Source organism: Arachis hypogaea, chromosome 11, assembly GCF_003086295.3.
Source record: "Arachis hypogaea cultivar Tifrunner chromosome 11, arahy.Tifrunner.gnm2.J5K5, whole genome shotgun sequence".
Taxonomy (NCBI): Eukaryota; Viridiplantae; Streptophyta; class Magnoliopsida; order Fabales; family Fabaceae; genus Arachis; species Arachis hypogaea.
The window spans coordinates 131,344,876-131,363,884 of record NC_092046.1 but is presented as its reverse complement, the minus strand read 5'-3'; the positions used below and the strand labels follow the sequence as shown (position 1 = coordinate 131,363,884).

The following is a 19,009-nucleotide window of genomic DNA, read 5'->3' as shown; positions in this document are numbered from 1 at the left end:
GGGAATCTGAATTCCCTAGCCTCTCAGGACCAGTAGGACCCACAACATCTTTACCTACCCCACTTCTTCCTTCTTCTTTTTCATACTTCTCCATACACTCTTCCCTATAAATCCTAGCCCAATCACATCCATATCACTTCTCCAAAACCATCATAACTCCCACCAACCTCCACCCACTTCAAAATCAAATTTCCCTCCCATTTACCCCACCCATGACCGAACCCTAACCTGACCCACTCCTATAAATACCCCCTCTTACTAACCCTTCATACACACACTTCATACACTCTAAAGCCCACTTGGCCGAATTACTTCTCTCCCTCCATCTCCATCTATTTTTTTCTTCTTCTACTCCATTATTCTCTCTTATTTATTTTTTCTCGAGGCCGAGCAAACCTTTAAAGTTTGGTATGGGAAAAGCGTTACTTTTTTGCTTTCCATTACCACTTATGGCACCCAAGGTTGGAGAACCCTCTAGAAAGAGGAAAGGAAAGGCTATAGCCACCACCTCTGAATCTTGGAAGATGGAGAGATTTATCATCAAAGCCTACCAAGACCACTTGTATGAAGTAGTGGCAGAGAAGAAGGTGATCCCTAAGGTCCCTTTTAGGCTTAAAAAGAATGAGTATCCGGAAATCCGAAGAGAGGTCTGGAGAAGATGTTCGGAATTCCTAACCAATCCCATCCAAGAAGTTGGGATCTTGATGGTGCAAGAGTTCTATGCTAATGCATGGGTCACGAAAAACCATGATATTAGTGTGAACCCAAATCCAAAGAATTGGAGCACCATGGTCCGAGGGAGAATCTTGGGCTTCAGTTCAAAAAGTGTGAGGTTGGCATTCAACTTGCCTTTGATGCAAGGAGACCCACTTCCATACACTAGAAGAGTCAACTTTGATCAGAGACTGGATCAAGTGCTCTCAGACATCTGAGTGGAAGGAGCACAATGGAAAAGGGATTCCCAAGGCAAGCCTACTCAACTAAGAAGGCTTGACCTCAAGCCCATAGCTAGAGGATGGTTGGAATTCATCCAACGCTCTATCATCCCTACTAGCAATCGGTCATAAGTGACCATTGACAGAGCCATCATGATTCATTGCATCATAATTGGGAGTGAGGTGGAAGTACATGAGGTGATAACTCAAGAATCGTACAAGATAGCTAAAAAGCCTTCCACCAAAGCAAGGTTAGCTTTCCCTCACCTCATTTGTCACCTATGCAATTCATCTGGAATTGTCATAGAGGGAGACATCTTCATTGAGGAGGACAAGCCCATCACTAAGAAGAGGATGGAGCAAACTAGAGAGCATGCACATGAGCCTGTGCAACCGCCTCGGCAAGAAATCCCTGGGATACCTCAAGGGATGTAGTTTCTTCCTCAAGGGTATTGAGACCAATTGCACAATTCTCTTGGAGAATTGAACACTAATATGGAGCAATTGAGGTTGGAGCATCAAGAGCATTCCACCATCCTCAATGAAATAAGAGAAGGTCAACGGGCTATGAGGGAAGAACAACTGAGGCAAGGGCGTGATATTGAAGAGATCAAGCACTACATTGGATCCTCAAGGAGGAGGAGTAGCCGCCATCTTTAAGGTGGATTCGTTCTCTTAATCCCCTTTTCTTATGTTATTTTTTTCTGTTATGTTCTATTGTCTGTTCTCTTGTTCTTGTTGCATGATCATCTATGTCTTAAAGCTATAAAATGTTCCATATATCTCTCACCTTACTTAAAACAAAATTTTATTTGAAAAGAATTGAGAGATACATGAATTTCGAGTTCTATAATAAGAATAGTCAATTATTTTGATGTGGTGGCATTGCTTTTGTTTTCTAAATGTATGAATGAATATTGCATATTTGAAATTAAAATTAAGAATTTTGGCTTTGAAAGAATGATGAAAAAGGAGAAGTATTATTGGTAATCTAAAAAATTCAAAAAATTGATTCTTGAAGCAAGAAAAAGCAGCAAAAAAGCAAGATACAATAAAAAGAAAAAAAATTTGCATGAAAAAAAAAGAGATAAAAAGAAGAAAAAAACCAATAGCTCTTTAAATCAAAAGGCAAGAGCAAAAAGGCAATAACCCTTAAAGACAACGGTAAAAAGATCCAAGGCTTTGAGCATCAATGATTAGGAGGCCTAAAAGAAACAAAATCTTGGCCTAAGCACTTCAAATGAAAAGTGTCCCTAACTATATGCTTGTGGTGTGAAGGTGTCAAGTAAAAAGCTTGAGACTGAACAGTTAAAGTCGTGATCCAAAGCAAAAAAAGTGTGCTTAAGAACTCTGGACACCTCTATCTGGGGAAAGCTGAATCACAATTCAAAAGGGTTCATCCAGTTAAGTGTTTGTGGCATTTATGTATTCGGTGGTAATATTGGAAAACAAAGTGCTTAGGACCACGGCCAAGACTCTAAAAAGATGTGTTCAAGAATAAAAAAAGGAACTAAACTAGGAGAGTCAATAATATCATACAGATTCTAAGTTCCTAAAGAGACCAACACTTTTGAGTTTCAATAGTTAGTGAGATGCCAAAACTATTTAGAAGCAAAAAGCTACTAAGTCCTGCTCATCTAATTAAAAATGAGCTTTATTGAAAACTCTGAGATTTATTGTATCTTACTCTTCTTTTTATCCTACTTTGTTTTTAGTTGCTTGGGGACAAGCAACAGTTCAAGTTTGGTGTTGTGATGAGCGGATATTTTATAGCTTTTTGCCATCATTTTCATATAGTTTTTAGTATGTTTTGTTTAAGTTTTACTAAATTTTCATAGGATTTAGTGAAAATTTTACATTTTTGGATTCTACTTCGAGTTTGTGTGTTTTATGCAATTTCAGGTATTTTCTGGTTGAAATTGAGGAGCTGGAGCAAAAGTCTGATTCAGAGACAGAGAAAGTGTTGTAGATGTTGTCAGAATCTAACCTCCTTGCACTTGAAAAAGATTTTCTGGAGCTACAGAAGTCCAAATGGAGCGTTCTTAATGGATATAGAAAGCTAACATACAGAACTTTACAACAATATATAATAGTTTATACTTTTCTTTGGAATTAAAGGCCCAAAACTGGCATTCAACGACATCCATCTGCCCTATTCTGGCGTCCAACGCCCAGGGGAAGAGAAACCATTGTCCAACGCCCAAGAAGGTGCCTCTATCCAGCGTTCAACGCCCTAGAGCCCTCCTAGCACGTGGCTAACTCTTTTGCTCAACCCAAATACTCACCAAGTAGGCCCTAAAAGTGGATTTTTACACTAAAAGACTGTTTTACCCTTCTTATGTAATCCTTAGTTATTAGTCTAGCATTTATTTGAGAACTTATAATACTTTTCAGAGCTTTTGACACTTTACATGTTTTACATTGTATTTTCTATCAGTATGAGTCTCTAAACCTCCTAGGTTGAGCGGAGGAGCTCTGCTGAGTTTTATGGATTAATAAAAGTATTACTGTTCTATCTTCAATCCGTGTTTGATTCTCTATTCTAAGATGTATCTTCGTTGTTCATCCTTATGAATGCATTGAACCGGCAAAAGGTTATCTCATTCTACATGGGTTCATAGTGAGTCTTTCATTGGACAATGATGAACCACTGGCTTGATTATACATCTCTTAGACGGCTAATCCACGACTTCGTTGGGGACTTCTTGAGACACCAGTTCAGCCGAGGTATGGGGAGATTAGAGTCTTTGTGGTAAAGGCTAGAACCAAAGGCGCAGAATTCTCTGATCCGGAAGATTCGACCTTGTCTGTGGCATTTTGAATAGGATCACTAACGGGAATGGACTGCAGGAACTTCACCCTCAATCAGACTCGATGCGCACTAGCCCTGGTGTTCAGCTCTTGAGGAAAATCGGCGACCTTTCAAGAAAGGCGTTGATCACATATAGCCTGCCATAGAAGAAATCATTCACAGTTGGAGGAGACAGTAAAACCGAATTGATCCAGAAGAATAAAGCATCTCCAAAGCCTTAACCATCTTCTTATCATTGCATTCACTATCAACTGAGTAATGTTATCTTTATTTTACTTTTATGCGTTTTAAACAACCAACCAACTTTTCTATCCGCCTGACTAAGATCTACAAGATAACCATAGCATGGTTTAAATCTCAATCCTCGTGGGATCGACCCTAGCTCACTCAGGTATTACTTGGACGACCCAGTGCACTTGCTGGTTCAGTTGTGCGAAGTGTAATCTGCGCACCATAGAGGTGGAGGCCTTGTCGGATATCCTGTATAGCTCCTGAGCGATCACCTGATGCACCTCCACCTAATTACCGAGCATAATACAGTGAAGTATCACTAGCTTCAAGTCATGCCTACCCAGCTGGTATGGCTGACCTTTGGAATCCCTCCACCACTAAGCTTTGGGGAGGCAAATAGCTGTCAGAATCTGGTCCAGTCTTGGGTCAGTGTTGACCCTCTGAGTGTAGGAATGAGGGTCCTCTTTGGATGGTGGTAGCTGTAGAGCCGCCCTCACCCTTTCCAGACTAAAATCCATAATAGCTCCTAGGACCATGGTACGCCAGTTCTTCAGGTCTAGGTTCATGCCATGGACATGCTTGTAGGTAACCCAAGCATTGGCGTAGAACTTCCAAACCATCAGCACTCCAACTTTAGTTACAAGGTTGGTCAGAACTTCCCAACCTTGCCTCAAAACCAAACCAATTCATATGCATTCTAAATCTTGTCAAAACTCATCATTCAACACCTACAATCACATCCATATATTTCATCACTTACCACTCCATTTTCTCTGTCATTTCCACATCTAATTTATCATTCAATTCACTAATTCCTCAATCAAATCTCAGCAACCTTATTCATCAATAATATTCCACACATACAATCATCATTTATCATTTATCATCATTTTAACATTGCACCACAATCATATCTCAACCATACCATTTATTCAACTTCCATCAACATGCATAGAACACAATCACAATTCAAGCAACCATATAATCAATTCAATCCTATCCTATGGTCCACTAGCCTAAGTGTCCAAAAACAATACATATAACATAGAGAAAACTAAAACCATATCTTGGCTATTTCCCAATATACACCAAAACACCAAATTGAGTTCCAAACAAGCCTCAATCACCAACAATAATCCAAAGCTCTGAATCAACTCCAACAATCACAATTTCAAGCTATGCACAAGCAATATACCCAACATAAATCCTAGGGTTCATCAATAATCTTAATTTCATGAGGGTTTAAGGAAATCTTACCTTACCTACCACAAATTAGGGTGAAATTCAATAATTTCTCACTATTGTTTGGCACCTACACAACCAAATCACAAAAATTCACTCAAAACTAAAATCTTAAATTCGAAATTCATAAGAGTTGAGAAACGACGGGCTGGGTGAGAGCTTCACGTGGCCACAAACTGTTTGTGAATCGGAGCACTGTAATTTGAGTTACAAGCGAAAGAAGAAGGAGATGAATAGTGTTTCAATGGGGTTTTCTCTCTTCTTCCTCACTTCGCAGCTGCTGTTGTGTTTGTGTTATGAGGGTGAATGGGCTGAACTAGCCTTTAATGAGAGTATTTATATGTTGGGCTTGGGACCAACTTGGGTCTAATCCAACCCGTTAGTATTTTTGGCCGGTTTGGCCCAATTTTGGGCTAAACCTTTAGAATTAGCACCCAGTTTTCAACTTTAATTATTTTTCTAAGTTTTTCTACAATTTTTATTACTCTCACACAGTACCAGACAAATTTAAGCCAGTAGCGCCAGATAATTTACTAGTACGCGTTTTTACGCAATTTTTAGCAGAAAATTATATTTTCTAACTCGAAAAATTCTACTGAATTCAAATCTCACATCCAAATTTTAAAATTAAGACTTCAAAAATTTTGACCTATTTTTGGGCATTTAATTTATTATTATTTTAGGTTAATTAATTAGTTAATTATTTCCGGTTCTTACACTAACCTAAGAACTTATTTATAGACTTTTCTATGTCAATTGGCGATTAAACTTTGGCACATTACTTTTGTCAAAATTTGAATTTTGCAACCATATCCGCACTCTTTGCCTACTGTCAATTGGAACCTTCAGAAATTATTGAACTGCCAAAAAACTTAATAAAAAAAATATAACATCAATCTATAATTATTTCTTCACATAATAATTTTTTTCTTCTAAATAATAATATTTTTTTCTTAACACGCGGTAAATAGAAAGCACGTCTGATGAGCGAATATTTTATACGCTTTTTGACATCATTTTCATATAGTTTTTGTTAGGTTTTATTTAAGTTTTATAAAGTTTCATAGGTTTTCGTGCAAAATTCACATTTTTGGATTCTACTTTGATTTTGTGTGTTTTTATGCAATTTCAGGTATTTTTTGGCTAAAATTGAGGAGCTGGAGCAAAAGTCTGATTCAGGGGAAGAGAAAGCACTGCAGATGCTGTTAGGATCTAACCTCGTTGCACTCGAAAGCGTTTTTCTGGAGCTATAGATATCTAAATGGAGCGTTCTCAATGGCGTTATAAAGCTAACATCTAGGGCCTTCCAGAAATATATAATAGTCTATACTTTGATTCAGAATTGAAGGCCCAAATTTGGCGTTCAACGCCAGCCATCTACCCAAGTCCAGGAGTCTAACGCCCACAGAGAGGTGGCCAGCGTCCAACGCCCAGAAAGGTGTCCTTAGGCAGCGTTCAACACCCTAGATCCCTACTAGTACGTGGAGACCACTCAAGCTCAGCCCAAACACTTACCAAGTGGGACCCAAAAGTAGATTTTTGCACTACAAGCCTTAGTTAATCATATTTCTGTAATTCTTAGTTATGAGATTAGTATATATACAACAAAGATCACCCTTGTTAAGGATCTTTGCCCATTCGAACCTTTCATTGTATTTCTCTACCAGTATGATTCACTAAACCTCCTAGGTTAAGGTTAGGAGCTCTGCTGAGTTTTATGGATTAATAAAGTATTAATGTTCTATCTCAATTCGTGTTTGATTCTCTATTCTAAGATGTATCTTCGTTCTTCAACCTTATGAATGAGTTGAACCGACACAAAGTTATCTCTATTCTACATGGGTTCAGCGAGTGTCTTTCATCGGATATCAACGAACCACTAGCTTTATTATACATCTCTTTGATGACTAATCCACAACTTCGTTGGGAACTTCTCGAGACAACAATTTGGCTGAGGTATGGGGAGATTAGAGTCTTTGTGATAGAGGCTAGAACCAAAGACGCAGTATTCTCTGATCTGAAAGATTTGACCTTTTCGTGGGGTTTTGAGTAGGATTATCAAGGGGAATGATCTGCAGGAGCTTCACCCTCATTCAGACTGGATGCACACTAACCCTGGTGTTCAGCCTAGAGGAGAATCGGCAACCTCTCAAGAAAGGCATTGATCACATACAGCCTGCCATAGAAGGAATCATTCACAGTTGGAGTAGACAGTGAGACTGGATTAATCCCGAAGAACAAAGCACCTCTGAAGCCTTAACCATCTTCTTATCATTAGATTCACAACCACTGAGTAACGTTATCTTTACTTTACTTTTATGCACTTAATTAATCAAACAACTATTCTATCTGCCTGATTAAGATTTACAAAATAACCACTATTTGATCCAAGCCAACATTCCTCATGGGATCGACCCTGACTCACCTCAGGTATTACTTGGACGACCCAGTGCACTTGCTGGTTCAGCTGTATGGAGTGTGGGAATTCGTGCACCAAGTTTTTGGTGCCGTTGCTGGGGATTGTTCGAGTTTGAACAAACTAACGAATTTTTTTGTTGCTTAGATTAGGTATTGTCTTTAATTTTGTTTGAGTCTTTTATTGTCTTTTTCAAAAAAAAATTTTTTTTCAAAAATCTTTTCTTTTCTTTATTAATCTTTATCTTTTGTTTGAGTCTTTGTTCTTGTTCTTGTTAGAGTTCGAATTTCTTGCTTTCTTTTTCCAAAAATTTTCAAAAATAGTATTTTTTGTTTGAGTCTAGTGTCAAATCCTAAGTTTGATGTCCATTGTGTGTTCTTTAATTGCTTTAAATTTTTTGAGTTTGTTCTTGGTGTTCTTCTTGATCTTCAAGTTATTCTTATTTTTCTTCTTGTTTTGATCTTTAAAATTTTAAGTTTGGTGTCTTTAGGTATTTTTGTTTAAAATTTTCGAAACAAGAAAACACGTCTATTGCCACGCTTTTAAAGCGTGGCAAATAGTTGAAAAAAGCGTGGCGATAGCTTTTCATCACGCTTTTTGAGCTACCACCACGCTTTTGAAAGGGTGACCTCTGAAAGGATGGCGGTTGCTCTATCGCCACGTTTTTTTTTGCCACGCTTTTTTACAAATTGTCACTTTTAAAAGCGTGATTGTAGGTGAGAGATACGGCCACGCTTTTAAAGCGTGGCGATAGGAAGAGATACGACCATGGTTTAAAAGCGTGGCGATAGGTAGATATACAACCACGCTTTAAAAGCGTGGCGAAAGCCTTGTTAAATTAAAAAAAAAAGTCTTTTCCTTACTTGATCTTTATTACTACACTATAAGTTTTCAATCATTTTTTATTACCAAACCTACAAATATAGTATGCAGTTTTTATTACAAGATAAATCAAACAATAATTAGTGACATATATAATTTACTATAATTGTTTTATACATTAAAAAACTAATACTCAAATACAAAATAAATCTCGAGTTCAAATTCCAAAACTAAAAACCAAAGAAAAGTACAAAAACAATACAAGTTAGAACTGCTCATAATATATCAAATTACACTAATAGAGATGATCATCAGCCTAAATACTTAGTAAAAGATCAGAATCAACCTAAAACTGCTCCACTTTGTGCATTAAGCGTTCAAGTTATCCATTCCAATACTAGCCTGCAGCAAAATATCAAGAACAAATTGAACTAACAAAAATGATATATATAAAAATATTATAAGAAATAATCTAATTTATGCATGTATTAACAATTCCAAATTAAACCAGGTTCACATTTTACTATAAAAATTCATCAGCATTATTATGCTAACAGGAATAAAAATTCCAATCACTTTGCAGATCTATTTATCTTTATTATTACAAAAAGTAGTAAGCACCTAATGAGCAGCTTCTACCTAGCATCCATTTACAAATAATGGTATTCCAAACTCATAGTAAGTGAAAATTAGTGAAGAAAATGGATTGAACTACATTCTGAATCCATAAAGTTCACCATTTTGCCAATTTGCACTTGGCAGATATTGCACTCCCTTGGAAGTAAGGCTTGGAGGTTCTCATAACTTCTTCATAGGTTGGTCTCTTATAGTCTACTATCTATTAATCATTTAGCAAAAAAATTATATCCTTGGAGAGAGAGATAATAAATTCTCACTATTTTATTTTATTTTATTTAGAAAAAAATGACCCATAAGCGAGGATTATAAAATACTGTTAGATTGAACCACAGATAGCCAGAAATTGAATTGAGTGCTCACTGATTGGTAAATGCAAATCTAAAAGTACAATAACACGAAACTAAACTATGCTCAAAATACCAAATTAAATTATTGAACAACTATAAAGAAGATGCATTATTAGCTCTTTTTTCAAGCGACAATTATTTATTTGCAAAACCAATAAAGCAATAAGGTCGATGTAGAATGCTTACGGTATACCGGTGAGGGAAAAAATCTGCATCCTGTTGAAGAATCCAAGAAAGCAGTGAGATCAACCATGTCTTCAAGTTGGAACTTTATGCCAGTCTCCCCTTCAACCTGTCAAAGGCACAACTAAGCCATGAAGAAAATTGTATAGAGAGAGAGAGAGAGAGAGAGAGAGAGAGAGAGAGAGAGAGAGAGAGAGACCTCACGAACTGCAGTGCCAACAAAATCACCCTTGTCATCATCCAACATTCCAGCAGGCAATTCCAAAATAATTCTTCCAGTAGGAACCCTTGCCTGATAAATAAAAAATAATAAGCATAATATGGAACTCTAGTTTAAATGTTTGAAAAAAAAACATAATTCTCTCTGCAAGGATCCAACATCTAAGAACCTGTTCAGTAAGGACAGCATAAGTTTCACCATCTGATTCCAGAAGTATCAACACAGTCACAACAGGTCCTCTTGCAAATACAATACCTGGAACCTAATCACAGTTTACTTTATTATATATAAAGAAAGAAATCAGCATCAGGTGCAAGGTTAAAAAGTGTGGATAGATAAATGAATGAGATATTTGATACACAACCATCTAATATGCTAGGCATATTTGATTTGTAGGAATTATATGCACACGGATGTGAGATACCCATCTCAAGAATATAGGAATCTGACACACACGTGACCTCAGGTAGATGTTGAAGATTGCAAGTGCACAGAAATTACAAGCAAAAGAGGAATGATGGATGCCTAAGAACATAAGGTAAGAAGCAAAAGATCCTAATAGTTGTGCATTTTAGATACCACATAGCTTAAAATGTGGTATGCCTATGAATCAAATAATACATTGCTTGCCATGATGAGGAATCCAATTTTTGGATATTTAAGCACAATAAGCTATTTTTGAATAATATATATAGAGCATAACAGGTAAAATGTCTACTAGTTCATAGCCCCTTGCTAAAATGGAAACATAGACTGGCTTATAGCCCATACCTTCTTCCTCGTTTGTTTGTCATAAATGTCAACTTTAAATTTGAGAAACCCAATGCGCTTTCCAAACATGTCTACACCCTGTTTACATAAAAAAGAGTCCAACTAGTTTCGTTGATTTTGATTTGAGAACATGAATAAGACTAGAAGACTAATAGGTTAGTCAGTTACTTAAATTACCACTTAACAAGGCTTAATTATCAAAAATCATATCCACTTTTTAAAGACTGATGATGCAATTACCTTAATTAGAACTTGTCTCAGAGCCAAGGTGCAATCAGCTAGAATCCCAATTTGACTTTGCAAGTTATGCAACCATTGCTTGAATAAAAAGGAATCAATAGCATTCCTGCAATGAAAAACAACAAAAACCAAACCAAACCACCACAACTGAGACATGTTTATTATGTAGCATGATAACAAGAAGAAACTGTGTGCCTATCAATTCTCTTTTGCCATTACATCTCATGGGAACTTATCAAAACCTAGCATCTAATTGAACAAAACCTCCAATATCTAATTTTAGTAGCTGTCAAAACCTGCAGGGTATGAAAGAGGAAGAAAAGAATGCCTAAATCCATCTTTTAATATAATTATTCAGGACATTCCCTTCCTGAACAAACACACGTGAACTTGCAACACATATCTCACCCTGAAATCAAAACAAGAACAAAATGTTAAAGTGTCATTATAATGTGTAACCTGAGTTTCTTCATTATTAATTCACTTAAGAGAAATTTGACCTTGTTATATACTATGCCCAAGAGAGCAAGGCTAGCAGCTTTATCTACATCAGCATCATCAAATATTAGAAGAGGTGACTTTCCTACTAATTCCAGTGAAACTTGTTTCAAGTTGCTGCTAGCTGCAGCATGCATTATTTAACGGCCTACCTCCATCGAACCGGTGAAGCTGACCTGCACACACATAAAGCACAAAAATCAAAATATTAGCTGAGGTTAACTATACAAATCAAACAATGCTATAGTCAAGTTACATTGCGGTCAATTACACACTTAACTCGATACAATCAATACACACAAAAATTCTTTCAAAAATAAAACAATAAAAATGATATTCATTTTGGGTTATTTTAGTGGATCTACCTACCAATCTGATATTCAATTCAGTAACAAAGTAACAATATGCAGTTGAGGGAAAATCTTTACCTTCTAACACTTTAGTAGGGATGTACACCTTCTGGTTTGTTTGTAGAAGCTTCACAGGGACCTTGAAGATAGATTTCAAAGATGAAATCGCTTCGAGTTTTTCCTTAAATGATGTCACAAGATCTTTGTTAACTTCTTTCATACTGATATCTGAAACATGGCCATGGTCCATGCTTTTCAAAAGCTCCTTGGATTTTTTAATGTTGGTTTCCATGAAGTTCTTCCTTCTCTTATGCATATCCATTGAGAGATAGAACTCACAAACTTAAAGGAAAAGGAAAATTGTTAGCTGAAAAAAATCCCATCATATTGATGATAGGAAATCAGGACTTATGGCTAAACAAAATTCAATTTCAGTTGATATTATATACATCAAGGTTTCCGATCAATCATATTTCAAATTTGTTAGTTACATTTTAAGAATAATAGACTTAGACAATGTTAATTTTCAAAATTGTACATAGTTACTATATATTATATATTACAAGGAAAAATTCATGGTAGAAAAGAAAACAAAAATCTAAGTTACAAAAATTATGATATTTTGTTGGAAAAGATTAAGATTTTTTTTCTTTAACAGATTAAATAAATTTAAGAGGAAAAAAATAGTGCAAAAAAAATTTAAGCACAAGTTTATAGGCATCCACTTATATTTTTTCAAAGAAAAAATGAAAACAGAAAGCCTCAGAAATGAATACCATAAGTCCAAACCCCAACTGGTTAATCATAATGACCTATCAACCATTCCAGATCCAAGTTTCTAATCTGCAAAGTATATTTCTTATTTATCAACCATTCCACTTATATTTCTTATTCCAGATCCAAGATTTGCATGGTTATGTTAATTCAATCAACCATCATTTATTTGACACAAAATCATAGGATTCATGCTAGAATTAGTTGATTTTATGATTAATGCAGAGATCTTGTGAATTTGGTGATGCTTTGATTGGTGGTTTTGATTACTTATAGGTGGAGAAATGATAAAAAAAGAAAGAAACCAGGAAAGCGTTGCCTTACCAAAGTGTGGCCCATGGCCATAAAAGCGTGGCACTCACTCAAGGAATAGGGCCAGCGCTCGACCAAGGGAGCGCTTGACAAGGGCCAGCGCTCAATTGAAGAGAGCACTATGTTAACTCCTTCTACCTTTTTTGTGGCCTCACCAGAACAAAAGCAAGGCGCGACACTTATAATGGAAGCAGCCAAGGTTCGAAACCATGCACACAAAGGAGCGCTACACTACACCAAGCAAGGAAACTCCCAAAATGAAACGGCCAAGGCTCGAAGAGGGGCCCACAACGCATAGAAAGGGCGCTACGTTGCATCACACAACTGAGCGCTACTACAAGGAAATTGTTGGCCAAAGTGAAGCCACCAAGGCTCGAAGATGGAAACCATAGAAGCAAGAGAGTGCTACGTTGGAATTTTCCAACTGAGCGCTATGTATGAGGCTTGGCACAAGGAGCCAGTGAGCGCTACGTTACTTTTCCTCACTAAGCACTCCACTGGAGCTAGCCCCTGGTCCATTTTCAATAAAAAGCCATCTTGGATCCACTTCTTCACCAATTTGAAAAGCCCACTCCAAATTCTGAAAACCAAAAATAGAAAGTGTATAAATAGGAGTTAGTTTGATTTGTAAAGCACCCTTAGTCACCTTTTTTAGCACTTTTTTTTTAGATTACCTTTAGCTCATTTTTAGTTTTCACTTGAGTTTTCATTTAGAATTTGGGGAATTGGGATTGAGATCTACTTTTTCTTTCTGTTTGTTCTTGCTTCTGCAACTTCCATCTTCTGTTTTAAATTTTGGATTGAGATTGAAGGAATTCTGTTTCAAGTCTTGATCTGAAATTCCTCTTTGTTCTCCTTCTGCATAGTTTTGAGAATTAAGGAATTGGATGTGAATTTCATTTGCTGTTTCATTTAGATTTCTTCTGCAATTTATTTTCTGTTTGATCAAGAGAGAAATTGAGATCTAGATTTACTTTCTAATCTCATTGCTCTTCTTCGATCTTCAATTTCTCTTTCAGATTTCAAAATTGGGTTGAGTCTTCTTTCTGTTTTGTTTCTTCAAGCATTTTTCCATTTCTGTTTAGATCTTCTACAATTCACTTCATCTTCTACTTCTCTGATTGATTGCACTTGGTATTTTCTTGTTGAATTCTAAATCCCAGCTCCCAAAGCCCTTTACTATTCAAGTAATTTAAGTTTCTCAGCAATTTAGATTCATCAATTTACTTTTCTTGCACTTTACGCTTCAGCCATTTACATTTCTTGCAATCTAAGTTTCTGTCATTTACATTACTTGCACTTTAAGATTCATCTCTTTTATTTCTTTTGCACTTTACTATTCTGTCAATTTCCCCTCTCCCTCTTATTTTCATGCAATTTAGCTTCTGTTGATCACAATTCACTCAAATCATCAACTGTTGGCTTGACTAAATCAACCATCTAACTAAAATTACTCAATCTATCAATACGTGTGGGATCGACCTCACTCATGTGAGTAATTACTACTTGATGCGACCCGATACACTTGCCGGTGAGTTTTGTGTTGGAATCTGATTTCCACAGCATCAGGAGGCAACCCATGTTTTATATCCTTTCTTTTATGCATTTAACAGTAGTTAATAAAGCAAGATTCATGACAAATACTTAGGTGAATCTTTGTATGCAACATTGATGAGCGGATAATTTATACGCTTTTTGGCATTGTTTTTAGTATGTTTTTAGTAGAATCTAGTTACTTTTAGGGATGTTTTCATTAGTTTTTATGTTAAATTCACATTTCTGGACTTTACTATGAGTTTGTGTGTTTTTCTGTGATTTCAGGTATTTTCTGGCTGAAATTGAGGGACTTCAGCAAAAATCAGATTCAGAGGTTGAAGAAGGACTGCTGATGCTGTTGGATTCTGACCTCCCTGCACTCAAAATGAATTTTCTGTAGCTACAGAACTCAAAATGGTGCGCTTCCAATTGCGTTGGAAAGTAGACATCCAAGGCTTTCCAGCAATATATAATAGTCCATACTTTGTCCAAGTTTAGATGACGCAAACTGCCGTTCAACGCCAGCTCTCTGCCCAATTCTGGCGTCCAGCGCCAGAAACAAGTTGCAAAGTGGAGTTCAACGCCCAAACTGGCACAAAGGCTAGCGTTCAACTCCAAAAATGACCTCTCCACGTGTAGACTTCAAGCTCAGCCCAAGCACACACCAAGTGGGCCCCGGAAGTGGATTTATGCATCAATTACTTACTTCTGTAAACCCTAGTAGCTAGTTTATTATAAATAGGACCTTTTACTATTGTATTAGACATCTTTGGATTATCTTTTGATCTATTGATCACGTTTGGGGGCTGGCCATTCGGCCATGCCTGGACCTTCATTACTTATGTATTTTCAACGGTAGAGTTTCTGCACTCCATAGATTAAGGTGTGGAGCTCTGCTGTTCCTCAAAGATTAATGCAAAGTACTACTGTTTTCTATTCAATTAATCTTATTTCGCTTCTAAGATATTCATTCGCACTTCAACCTGAATGCGATGAACGTGACAATCATCATCATTCCCTATGAACGCGTGCCTGACAACCACTTCCGTTCTACATTAGATTGAATGAGTATCTCTTAGATCTCTTAATCAGAATCTTCGTGGTATAAGCTAGATTGATGGCGGCATTCATGAGAGTCCGGAAAGTCTAAACCTTGTCCGTGGTATTCCGAGTAGGACTCTGGGATTGAATGACTGTGATGAACTCCAAACTCGTGAGTGCTGGGCGTAGTGACAGACGCAAAAGGATAGTAAATTCTATTCCAGTATGATCGAGAACCTCCAAGATGATTAGCCATGCAGTGACAGCGCATCGGACCATTTTCACAGAGAGGAATAGGATGCAACCAACGACAAGGGTGATGCCTCTAGACGATTAGCCGTGCTGTGACAGAGCATTTGGACCATTTTCTCGAGAGGATTGAAAGTAGCCATTGGCACCGGTGACATCCTTACATAAAGCCAGCCATAGAAAGGAGTAAGACGGATTGGATGAAGACAGCAGGAAAGCAGAGGTTCAGAGAAATGAATGCATCTCCATACGCTTATCTGAAATTCTCACCAATGATTTACATAAGTATTTCTATTCTTATTTTAGTATTAATTTCAAAAACTCCATAACTATTTTATATCCGCCTGACTGAGATTTACAAGGTGACCATAGCTTGCTTCATACCAACAATCTCCGTGGGATCGACCCTTACTCACGTAAGGTTTATTACTTGGACGACCCAGTGCACTTGCTGGTTAGTTATGCGAAGTTGTGAAGATATGTTTAGACTATGGTTCTGTGCATCCGTTTTTGGTGCCATCGCCAGGGAATCAATTTCGAACAATAATTCACAACCTGAGTAACAATTTCGCATACCAAGTTTTTGGCGCCGTTGCCGGGGATTGTTCGAGTTTGGACAACTGACGGTTCATCTTGTTGCTCAGATTAGGTAACTTTCTTTTTGTTTTCTTTTCAAAAAGTTTTCAAAAATCTTTCAAAAATCTCTCCTTTGTTTTCGAAAAAAATACAAAAAAAAATTAGAAAATCATAAAAATCAAAAATATTTTGTGTTTCTTATTTGAGTCTTGAGTCATGTTATAAGTTTGATGTCAATTGCATGTTCATCTTGCATTTTTCGAAAAAATTCATGCATTCATAGTGTTCTTCATGATCTTCAAGTTGTTCTTGGTAAGTCTTCTTGTTTGATCTTTGCATTTGCATGTTTTGTGTCTTTTCTTATTTTTCATATGCATTCCTGAATTCTTTATGTCTAAGCATTAAAGAATTCTAAGTTTGGTGTCTTGCATGTTTTCTTTGCATTAAAAATTTTTCAAAAATGTGTTCTTGATGTTCATCATGATCTTCATAGTGTTCTTGGTGTTCATCTTGACATTCATAGCATTCTTGCATGCATTCATTATTTTGATCCATAACTTTCATGCATTGCATCATTTTTCTTGTTTTTCTCTCTCATCATAAAAATTCAAAAATAAAAAAAAATATCTTTCCCTTTTTCTCTCTTAAAATTTCGAAAATTAGATTTGACTTTTTCAAAAATTTTTAAAATCTAGTTGTTTTTATGAGTCAAATCAAATTTTCAATTTAAAAAAAAATCTTATCTTTTTCAAAATATTTTTCAAAAATCAAATCTTTTTTCAATTTTTTTTAGTTATTTTCGAAAATTCCAAAAATATTTTTCAAAAATCTTTTTCTTAATTTTACATCATATTTTCGAAAATAACATCATCAATTAATGTTTTGATTCAAAAATTTCAAGTTTGTTACTTACTTGTTAAGAAAGATTCAAACTTTAAGTTCTAGAATCATATCTTGTGATTTCTTGTGAATCAAGTCATTAATTGAGATTTTAAAAATCAAATCTTTTTCAAAAACTAATTTCTATCATATCTTTTCAAAAATATCTTCTTATCTTACCTTTTTCAAAAAAGTGATTGCAAAATATCTTTTCTAACTTCCTAACTTCTTATCTTTTCAAAATTTGTTTCAACTAACTAACTAACTTTTTGTTTGTTTGTTACCTTTTTCAAAACTACCTAACTAACTCTCTCTCTCTAATTTTTGAAAAAATCTTTCCTCTTTTTCAAAATTTCTTTTTAATTAGACTAATTATTTTATTTTTTATTTGAATTTTTGAAAAAACTACTAACCTTTTTCAAAAACTATTTTCGAAAATCACTAACTCTTTTTCAAAAATTATTTTCGAAAATTCTCTCCTCCTCTCATCCCCTTCTATTTATTTATTCATCTACTAACACTTCTCTTCATCTCACACCTCTGCTCCTATCATCACCTTTGTGTTTGGATTCTTCATTCTTCTTCACCCCTATTCCTTTTCTTCTTCTACTAACAATAAGGAACCTCTTTACTGTGACATAGAGGATTCCTCTTCTTTTCTTTTTCTCTTCTCTTTCTTATGAGCAAGGACAAAGAAAAAGGCATTCTTGTTGAAGCTGATCCAGAACCTGAAAGGACTCTGAAGAGAAAACTAAGAGAAGCTAAATTACAAGAATCCAGAGATAACCTTATTGAAAATTTCGAACAAGTAAAGGAGATGGTAGCCGAACCCAACAACAATAATGCAAGGAGAATGCTTGGTGACTTTACTGCACCTAATTCCAATTTACATGGAAGAAGCATCTCCATTCCTACCATTGGAGCAAACAATTTTGAGCTGAAACCTCAGCTAGTTTCTCTGATGTAGCAGAACTGCAAGTTTCATGGACTTCCATCTGAAGATCCTTTTCAGTTCTTAACTGAATTCTTGCATATCTGTGATACTGTTAAGACTAATGGAGTAAATCCTCAAGTCTACAGGCTCATGCTTTTCCCTTTTGCTGTAAGAGACAGAGCTAGAATATGGTTGGACTCTCAACCCAAAGACAGCTTGAACTCTTGGGATAAGCTGGTCACGGCTTTCTTAGCCAAGTTCTTTCCTCCTCAAAAGCTGAGCAAGCTTAGAGCGGATGTTCAAACCTTCAGACAGAAAGAAGGTGAATCCCTCTATGAAGCTTGGGAAAGATACAAGCAGCTGACCAAAAAGTGTCCTTCTGACATGCTTTCAGAATGGACCATCCTGGATATATTCTATGATGGTTTATCTGAGCTATCAAAGATGTCATTGGATACTTCTGCAGGTGGATCCATTCACCTAAAGAAAACGCATGCAGAAGCTCAAGAACTCATTAACATGGTTGCTAATAATATAACCAGTTCATGTACACTTCTGAGAGGAATTCTGTGAGCAATGGGACGCCTCAGAGGAAGGGAGTTCTTGAAATTGATACTTTGAATGTCATATTGGCTCAGAACAAAATATTGACTCAGCAAGTCAATATGATTTCTCAGAGTCTGACTGGAATGCAAGCTGCATCCAACAGTACTCAAGAGGCTTCTTATGGAGAAGAAGCTTATGATCCTGAGAACCCTGCAATAGTAGAGGTAAATTACATGGGTGAACCATATGGAAACACCTATAATCCCTCCTGGAGAAATCATCCAAATCTCTCATGGAAGGATCAAAAGCCTCAACAAGGCTTTAATAATGGTGGAAGAAACAGGTTTAACAATAATAAACCTTTTCCATCATCCACTCAGCAACAGACAGAGAACTCTGAACAAAATACCTCTAATTTAGCAAACTTAGTCTCTGATCTGTCCAAGGCTACTGTAA

General features: G+C 36.3%; 1 protein-coding gene and 1 non-coding gene across 2 annotated transcripts; both read right to left on the bottom strand.

The window, feature by feature from the left end:
- Positions 1-9,191: 9,191 nt before the first annotated feature.
- Positions 9,192-11,014, bottom strand: LOC112721811 (nudix hydrolase 14, chloroplastic-like). The gene is made up of 6 exons (XM_025772839.1): positions 10,859-11,014; positions 10,619-10,696; positions 10,017-10,109; positions 9,827-9,919; positions 9,638-9,736; positions 9,192-9,296 (listed from the first exon to the last, which is right to left on the bottom strand). Exons 1-6 carry the CDS (start codon positions 11,012-11,014, stop codon positions 9,192-9,194), a joined length of 624 nt encoding a protein of 207 aa, XP_025628624.1.
- Positions 11,015-18,289: 7,275 nt separating this feature from the next.
- Positions 18,290-18,397, bottom strand: LOC112725670 (small nucleolar RNA R71). The gene has a single exon (XR_003164762.1). It is a non-coding gene; the product is annotated as a small nucleolar RNA R71 (small nucleolar RNA).
- Between the last annotated feature and the right edge of the window lie 612 nt (positions 18,398-19,009).

Bases quoted from the DNA above. Each gene is read 5' to 3' on its own strand.
- LOC112721811 (XM_025772839.1), bottom strand. From the start codon at position 11,014: ATGTCTCAGTTGTGGTGGTTTGGTTTGGTTTTTGTTGTTTTTCATTGC. The intron at 10,697-10,858 runs GTAATTGCATCA...TTATGTAAACAG, and splicing joins TGAGACAAGTTCTAATTAAG to GGTGTAGACATGTTTGGAAA. The intron at 9,920-10,016 runs GTTCTTAGATGT...TTTATTTATCAG, and splicing joins ATGCTGTCCTTACTGAACAG to GCAAGGGTTCCTACTGGAAG.